This window comes from Setaria italica, chromosome VI (assembly GCF_000263155.2).
Source record: "Setaria italica strain Yugu1 chromosome VI, Setaria_italica_v2.0, whole genome shotgun sequence".
NCBI lineage: Eukaryota > Viridiplantae > Streptophyta > Magnoliopsida > Poales > Poaceae > Setaria > Setaria italica.
The window spans coordinates 539743-548452 of NC_028455.1; the positions used below are offsets into that span (position 1 = coordinate 539743).

General features: G+C 46.3%; 2 protein-coding genes across 2 annotated transcripts; one reads left to right on the forward strand and one right to left on the reverse strand.

Moving 5' to 3' along the window:
• The first annotated feature begins 237 nt into the window (after positions 1–237).
• Positions 238–4808, forward strand: LOC101761137 (chromatin assembly factor 1 subunit FAS2 homolog). Its single transcript, XM_004972390.3, has 13 exons — positions 238–521; positions 630–753; positions 922–948; positions 1257–1329; positions 1424–1527; positions 1615–1829; positions 1914–2013; positions 2199–2265; positions 2691–2779; positions 2875–3013; positions 3111–3211; positions 3750–3911; positions 4367–4808. Exons 1-13 carry the CDS (start codon positions 408–410, stop codon positions 4567–4569), a joined length of 1518 nt encoding a protein of 505 aa, XP_004972447.1. The 5' UTR covers positions 238–407; the 3' UTR covers positions 4570–4808.
• Positions 4809–4824: 16 nt separating this feature from the next.
• On the reverse strand, positions 4825–6183 carry LOC101761522 (proline-rich receptor-like protein kinase PERK10). The gene has a single exon (XM_004972391.3). The coding sequence runs from the start codon at positions 6099–6101 to the stop codon at positions 5082–5084; it is 1020 nt and encodes a 339-aa protein (XP_004972448.1). The 5' UTR covers positions 6102–6183; the 3' UTR covers positions 4825–5081.
• Between the last annotated feature and the right edge of the window lie 2527 nt (positions 6184–8710).

An 8710-nucleotide genomic window follows, 5' to 3' on the forward strand; every position in this document is an offset into this window, starting at 1 on the left:
TTTCTATTAGGAAAGGTCAAGTAATGTTGTATGCACTTTCTTTCTAAAGATGCAAATGGGGTGAATTGATATCGTATAGCCCATGAATCACCTCGAAACAGCCCACTGGAAATACGGCCCAAGAGTAAAATTGGAAGGCCGTTTATGAGCCCGCTGGAAATATGAGGCCCAGCTCAGGAACAGTAGTAGAAGAAGAGCGGCAAGGACAACAAGTGTCGAGAGCTGCGCGCGCAATCGCCTCCCTTTTCCCGCCGTGACAACCTCCCCCAAAACCAAACCAAACCCTAGAGAGAGAGAGGGAGAGAGCGCGCGCGCGCCGAGAAGCAGGAGGAGAGAGAGATTGGGGGCGAACGCGACGCGGCGGAGGAATCCATCCATCGATCGAGGAGAAGGAAGAGGAGAGCAAGATGCGGGGCGGGACGGTGCAGATCAACTGGCACGACCTGCAGCCGGTGCTCAGCCTCGACTTCCACCCCGCCTCCCGCCGCCTCGCCACCGCAGGCGCCGACCACGACGTCAAGGTTCCGTTCCTCCCCTATCCTTTAGCGCCACTGCCTAATTCCCCCCCATCCATTTCGGCCCCGCATTTCCATTTCCTCACCGACGCCGTCGCATTTCGGCTTTTGCAGATCTGGGTCATATCGTCGGATGGTTCCGAGAGCAAGCTCCCCACCGCCACCTTCCAGAGCGGCCTCGTCCCAAACGGCACCGCCCACAGCTCCGCGGTCAACGTCCTCCGCTTCTCCCCTTCCGGTACTGCAATTTCTGCCCCTTTTGAGCCTATCGAATTTATCCCTCTTGTTGTTGTTGTTGTTTTCCCCGCTGTTGTTGTTTTCTATGCAAAATTGAGTGCATATATAAACTCTGTTCACTCCTTGCGCAGGCATAACTAACTCCGTTTCCTGCTCTGGTTTCTTGCAGGGGAATATCTCGCCTCTGGTGCTGACGGTATGCTCAATTTTGGATTTATGGTTATATGTCAAGTCATAGTTACTTAGTTTAGCCGATGTTTATCGAACCTGAATGATTGAATGCTCAATTTGGCATTTCCATTTAAATTAGGAGTTTGTGCCAAGTCATATTACTTTTTTTTTCACTGTCTGGTAAGAGTGCCGATCATGCACAATTGTTGTGTCCAGGCTCTGATAATTGTGGTGCCTAGCATGTCGATCTAATTCCTCAATGAATGCATGCTAGATATTAGATGGATTTTGTGTGCCCAGGTTCTGATAATTGCTGTGTTTCGTAATATACAGGTGGCGGTATTATCCTGTGGAAATTGTATTCCACTGAGGATGGCGAGGCATGGAAAATCCACAAGACATTACTGTGAGTTCTACCCTCAAGCGAAACAAAGTCATTTCTTAAACCAGCCTCTTCTTTGGAATCTTGCTAAATCATAAAGACCCTATTTATTTTACAGGTTCCATCACAAGGATGTTCTTGACCTACAGTGGTCGCGTGATAGCGCGTTCCTTGCTTCTGCTTCAGTTGACAACACTTGCATAATCTGGGACGCAGTTAAAGGTAACTCCCGCTTCAGTAAGGAATCTGTTGTTTGCGGCTCAATGGTTTCTGCAGTCTTATATGGTTTATACCTGATGTCGTTCTCAGGCACGGTTCAGCAAAAGTTAGAGGGACATCTACATTATGTTCAGGGTGTGGCATGGGATCCTCTGGGCCAGTATATAGCTTCACTGAGTTCTGACAGGACCTGTAAGATATACGCAAATAAGCCTCAAGGCAAATCAAAGAATGCCGAGAAGGTGAACTTTGTTTGTCAGCATACGCTGGTGAAGATAGAATATCCAAATCATGATGAATCTAAGGTATGTCTTCTTTACCCTCATTGCTAGAGCATTTGACCGCGAATTGAGTTTGAACAAAAGCAATATAATTCATTTACCTTGCAGCCGCCAGTTAAATCTCATCTGTTTCATGATGAGACGCTACCATCTTTCTTTCGGAGGTTGGCATGGTCACCTGATGGATCTTTTCTAGTACTGCCAGCAGGTATAAATTGTTTCCCCGTTAGCAATAATAGCTACATGTTCAGCTCAAGTCGTCTGCATAATATCACTGGCTCTTAAAGCTTGAAAATTATGTTATCTGACTGCAAACGATTTTAGACTATTTTCAGTAAATTCTGACATTGTAACCCCTAAATAAGTTTGTCTGTATTTTCTTCTCTTGGTCAGGTCTTTCTAAACACTCGTCTGAAGTGATTAACACTGCTTATGTAATGTCAAGGCGTGACCTCTCAAGGTATGATATCTGTTACTTGAAATAACCAATATGTTTTCCACTTCTTGCCGTTTAAACTGAGGGATCAATCTGGTTGAATTCAACTGGTACTCGAAATAAGATATTACAAGATATTGCTAAATTTATTTTTGCAATCGTAAATCAATTTACTGCATCTAAGAGTAAGCTATAAATGAGAACTATAAGTCTTTGATTGCTTAGTTGCTACAGGGTGCTGTTATATCTTATTGTTCCCTACATATGTGCTACATTACTGATGACATGTCACAGAAAATGGTATTATAGTTAAGGGTATCGTGATGTATTTGTGCTTTTTGTTAGAAGAACACACTATAGCATATAACTTTGCCCGTACGTGCAGTTCTGTTATTCTTTAGGTTACTGAGTTTCTTTGGCACTGCAACTGAGTTTCTTTGGCACTGCAGGCCTGCGATACAACTACCTGGGGCAAGTAAAGCTATAGTAGCAGTGCGCTTCTGCCCTGTTCTATTCAGACCACGTGGTTCTAACTCAGGTATCTCCATTTTGTGGCAGCTTTTGCATTTCTTTGAGGTCCTCAAGGTTTTACTTCTGTTACAATAAAGCTGAATCACATCGTAAATTTTGCAGATGGTTTCTTCAAGCTTCCTTATAGAGTTGTTTTTGCTGTCGCTACTTTGAACTCTGTGTATGTCTATGATACTGAAAGTGTTCCTCCAATTCTAATACATGCTGGTCTACACTATGCTGCAATTACCGATATTGCATGGTGAGTACTTGTATAGCTTTGCTTTTGTAATCTCTTTCACTGGGCTTTACATGTATACTGGGACTAGAAATCCATCTTTTCAATCTGTTTCTGTCAGGTCTTTTGATGCTAAATACTTAGCAGTGTCATCACGGGATGGCTACTGTACTATAATAGAGTTTGAGAACGAGGAACTGGGACAACCTCACATCCTCCCTGGTACCTACCCATTCCATTCCTCTTTCCATATATTTATTTATTGTCTCGGGTGAGATGTTGCTGCTTTGAACATTGCATACAGCATTTTGGTGTAATTATGGTAAATTTCAGAGCCGTTGTAGGTTTCAAGACTGAATCATATGACAATCACAATGACCTAGGTGCAGGTATACCAAATGAAAAAGGAACTGCAACATGATTTGTGGTACTTAGGAAAATCACTGATCTTGCTCTACGGTGACCAATTAATTTTGCTTACATGTGATGGGATATCCTGCGATCCTTGTTTTCAAACGTACTTGAGTATCTCCAGGTTACATAGCTAATAAGACTGATGCACAAGTGATAGATTGATATGCGAAACCGTATCTTTAGATGCAGTGCCCATGCATATGTTTGGTAGTTCTGCATATCAATTATTTACAATCTGTGTATAACCAATAACATTTACCTGTATTCTCTGTTTTTTCCCCTTCCGATAAGCAATTTTCTTCAAGACATTATTCTAACTTGGGTCCAATTCTGGATACATCACTAGGATCAAAGGAAGTTGCTAAAGGAAATATGACATGTGAAAAGAAGCCTTTACCTGTAGATAGCATGGAGGTTGATGTTAGTGCCAGCAAGCTTAAGATGGAAGTCAACCCTGTGGCTGCAGGAGTTACGGTGCCACCGATGTTGGCCGAGAACGTCACATTGAGTAAGCCTAATAAGAAATGAGTTATACAGTTGCAATTAACTAGGTAGCTTGTGCAGTTAGATCTTATATTCTTACTGCAACTATTGCGACTTAATTTTATAGGTTACCAGTAGATAAATTTGGTCTGTTTATATTTGCCTTCTGTTCTGCACCTAAAGATTGAGATTCTATTTGTGACACATGGGACGTACGTGCTATGCTTAGTGTTAACTACCACATATTATTATAAGTTACATGGTGGCCACTAAGGTACCTCATCTACAGAAATCTTACAACAGTAACACAGCACATCCAATCAAATAGGTCATTGATGTCATTGTTCTAATCATTTGAAAGAAACTTTATCAAGTGGCCATGCACAGCAGATTTGCTCTGCATGTTGGGCCATATGCTCTGCAATTTTACTCTTTCACATTCATTTTCTTGAAGAAACTCTTAACTGGGTTCAAATACAGGGACAGGGGAGCTTGCTGAAGGAAATGTGACCTGTGAAAACAAAAAGCCAGTAGCAGTAGACATTATGGAAGTGGATGTCAGTGATAAAGTTAAGACGGTAACCAGTCCGGTGGCTATCGAAGTAACACCGCCACCAGTGTCAACCAAGAACAATGCATCGAGTAAGCCTACTAAGAAGCGGATTACTCCTATTGCAATTTGACTAAGTAGCTGAAAGCAATTAGGATAATGATGCGTTATGTAGTGATAACAAGCACTGGATATTATGTTTAAGCTACCCTGTAAAGTTGAGTGTGCAGTCGTGTTCACCTTCTGCCCTAGTAGTAGCCCCCATGTATTCTCTTCCTGCTCTTGACACAATTGGTAATGTGGACACATAGGTTGTGTATGATCACACTTTATTATGAAGCAACATGCAGCCACTAACAGGCATTTACACAATGGACTTTTGTGAAAATTCCTGTTGGAATTCTTTCGCACACATAAACTGCTCATATACAATTGCTGACAAATAATTACACATTGAATCCAATCAAATGGGTCTCTGACACCCTTATTTCATTCACATGAAAGAACCATAGAATCTTTTCAAAATACTCAAATGCATGCAAGCGTATGTGTATGTGCATGTATAGGTATGGATATGATAATTGCCTCAAGTTGAATGACCTTCATCAGTATCGGCAGTCTTGGGCAGGCAGTGGCATCATCTTCTTAGGACTTGGTTATGTGCGCCTTGGATTTCTCAAACTCTTCTTCTTTCTGGCCTGCCTCTTCAAATCTTATGTCTTCATCTTCAGAAAGGACCTCAATCTTTTCGCCAAGCGGCCCTGGCATGATCTTCTCGTCGATATGCTTGTGCTTAGTGACGTTGATGAGCTCTGCTTTCTTCTCTTCTTTGCTCTCGTGTTTCTTGTGCCAGGTCCAAGGGAGGTGGTGTGCCGTCTTTCCTGCAGCCGCAGCGCTCGAGGATTCGCCAATGGCTTCCTGCTTCTTCACCGCCTCTTGGAACTTGATGTCCTCGTCTATTGAGAGCTTGACAACGTCGGCGCCATGGGGGCCTGACATGGTCTCCTTGTGTACATGGACATGGTCGCTGTAGTTGAGCACCTCAGCCTTGGTCTCCCTCTTCCTCCCCTTTTTCTTGTGCCAGCAGAAGAATGCGGCGAGGCATCCGAGCAGGAGCAGGCCGCCCAGTGAGACGAACACCACGATGATGACGATGTGGTGCGGAGGGCTAGGCGGAGGCGGCACGGGTGTTGGAGGTGGGTGGATATGCGGTGGCGGAGGCGCTAGCGGGCGAGGTGGTGGTGGTGCTTGAGGGCGAGGAGTTGGCGGTGGCGGTGGACGGATGGGCGGTGATGGTGGGGGTGGAGCACGGCGCGGTGGCGGCGGGGGCAACGCGGGTGGAGGCGGAGCACGGTGTGGTGGTGGCGGGGGCAATGCGGGTGGAGGCGGAGCACGGCGTGGTGGTGGTGGAGGCAATGATGGTGGAGGCGGAGCACGGCGCGGTGGTGGCGGGGGCAGAGCGGGCGGCGGGGGAGCACGGCGAGGCGGTGGAGGGGGCAGAGTGGGTGGTGGCGGAGCACGTTGTGGAGGTGGAGGAGCACGGATGGGTGGTGGGAAGCGCTGTGGCGGTGGCGGGGCTTGAGGCCGCGGTGTTGGCCTTGGATAGTAAGGGTTTGGAGGGAAGTAGGGGAAGCCTAGTCCAGGAGGATTAGGGTTGAACGCCATTGTTGGATGAGAGAGAGCGCGCGCTAGGAGGCCTTGGTGCTCCGAGCAAGAGAGGTAACTGTGCTGCTGCTGTAGTGCGATGAGCTGTGTTGGTGATCATGTAGCTCATATGTATATATACAGGAAGCCTATGGCTTGGAGGTAAAGGGCGTGAAGATTGGATTTGAGTTCCAAGTGACTTGGCTCCTCTGCTACGGTTTCGGCTGGGCTTGCTTCCAAACAATGCGTTCCTTGGCATCAAAGCCCATGCGTGTGCAGCTGGCCCGGGTATGAGTGGGACTGAGACACCTAGCTCGAATCCGCCTTTTGGACCTCATGATCTACACAAAACTTGCTTAATTTTCAGTGAAGCCTCTATCATGGCCGTACCATTCTTTATTTGGAATGGCGTCGCATACGGATCACACGCACGCTTCTTGTGCCCTCAGCAATGGTTCTTTTTGTGCTTGTGCTTCAGCTTCTGCAATGCTTTTGAGTGAAGTAGGCTTGGCTTGAAGCTCATGCGACGGAGGAAGACGACGGCCACGCTTTCGGCCGGTCTCGCATGGAGACGCTCCGTGTCCAGCCCAGATGATCTGGATGCCATTCGATGGGCGTGTGCCCAGTCTAGGAGCTGCCTTGTAAGCAAATGGCAACTAGTTTGAGTGTGTTGTAAGGTACGGATGCGATCGGCATCTTGTCTTTGCTAGCATGCTGACCACGTCCATCTGCCTGCATCGTAATTCGCAAGATAAGTGGATAAGCTGGCTATCTTTGCAAATCTTGGATGATCATTTCACACAATTTTTCATTGATTCATCATCATCATATGACTAGAGAAATATCCATCATTTCTCTGCAGACAAATAAGTAATACAGAGCAGATGACTTGCTGCTGCTGATGTAGCCCAAGGAGACCATCCCACCACGGCCCAGTTAGAATTTGGGCCGATTCTGGTGTACGGCCTTATGGCCTATCCCTGTCCAGCCCAACAGGGCTGAAAACAAAGCCCACGGTGCAAATTAAAAGAGACGGGGGTCCTGGGCTAAGAAGACAACTCTACTATGAATCAGTCAACATAGGCAATATGCAACATGAATGAAGAGAAAATAAGAATCAAGTTGCGGATGGGCAAACATATATGTTGCCACCACCAACCAGTGCGATCCGGTGCTCCAGTGCTGGTATGATAGTATCCGTGCGAGCTTGCTCTCGACTGGTACATCGTTAATGAGGCCCCAAAAGAGGGAGTACCATACGACCACTCCCTAGGCAAAGCCAGTATGGAGTTTAGATGAAGGACATGTAGCAAGAAAGGTGTCCTTCTTTGTGTCTGGAGGCAATTAAGCTAGGTACAACAAGAATGCGGCATCTTTGTTCAGCTTCCTTCGATGCTGCCAGTCCAGATTCGACTACTTGTGTGATGTTCAGATATGATCCTAGAGTACCTAGTCCAGTACTGCAGCAAAAATCACCAATGCAAAGGACACATGAATGAATGAATAGGAGACTCTTGGTCGTAGTGTGAAGCATGTCCCACATAGATGTGCATGCCCTCCCAAAGTAGAGGTCGCAGGACACCAAAAGGCACATCACACAGCATCCATATGATATTGTGCACAAGTACTCACATTGAGCCATCAACATCACACACCATGCACCTCTCGCTCTCATGGCCGCATGGAGATATGGCATGGAGTGTATGGGATTATGGGCTGATGCAGCAAACGCCGACCAGGAAAGAAAAAAGGCTGCTTACTACTACAGCTGCTTATTGGAAGAAGGAGCTGCAGTACTGCACAATGTGATGCATAGCATGGAATGGAATGAACTGCTATGCTCCCAGTGTGTGCTAGCTAGTAGTGACCTGCACATGAGCCGCACAAAGAAATGAGGCGTGTCCTTGGCCTCCCTTTTCTGCCCAATCATGGCACAACACACCGGCCCAGCCGCCGGCCGCCGTGTGAACAACCAGAGCTAGCCGCCATTAGGCCCCGGTTGGGGCATATTCTCGTAGGAACTAATAAGGGCTTAATTGTTTGGAACGTATGGTCGTATCTAATTAAGACCTATAAAACATCTGTAATTACAACATTAGTTTTAATTTGTGACCTCTAATAAGATAGGTAGATGAATGGCGGCTGGCTTTGGAAATAGTAAGAAAATGGCAGGTAAATGATGCATGTATAGGGTGGTGAGATGGCATGCCAAAAGATATGGATTGATGAGCAAGGGTCCAAGCGACCTCTGCAGGCATGTAGCCGTATATGCCTACGGGATCGCTGACGTGGACGCCTCCCTCTGCTCGATCAGGTCCACCACGCATGCATGGCCTGCTAGCTGCATACAGAAGCGTACACACTACATGCGGCGGATCGGAGAAAATTCATCACCGTACCAATTGTATATACATTCGCACCTCCCATCATGTATATGGAAGGACTTATTTTAATTTTCCGTCCTTGGGCCCACAGTGCATGTACCCATAATGCATGTTAAGAGAAATTAAATGGATCCAGTACGAATTCATTCTTGAGAGAAGAGCAAAGGATCGGTCCCCCTTTGGCCTTGCAACCTTGCTCCTTGATCCGCCGCCGCCTTCTTCGTTCGATCACCTATCTTTGATGGT

Bases quoted from the DNA above. Each gene is read 5' to 3' on its own strand.
- LOC101761137 (XM_004972390.3), top strand. From the start codon at position 408: ATGCGGGGCGGGACGGTGCAGATCAACTGGCACGACCTGCAGCCGGTG. The intron at 754-921 runs GTACTGCAATTT...GGTTTCTTGCAG, and splicing joins CCTCCGCTTCTCCCCTTCCG to GGGAATATCTCGCCTCTGGT. The intron at 2,014-2,198 runs GTATAAATTGTT...TCTCTTGGTCAG, and splicing joins TTTTCTAGTACTGCCAGCAG to GTCTTTCTAAACACTCGTCT.
- LOC101761522 (XM_004972391.3), bottom strand. From the start codon at position 6,101: ATGGCGTTCAACCCTAATCCTCCTGGACTAGGCTTCCCCTACTTCCCT.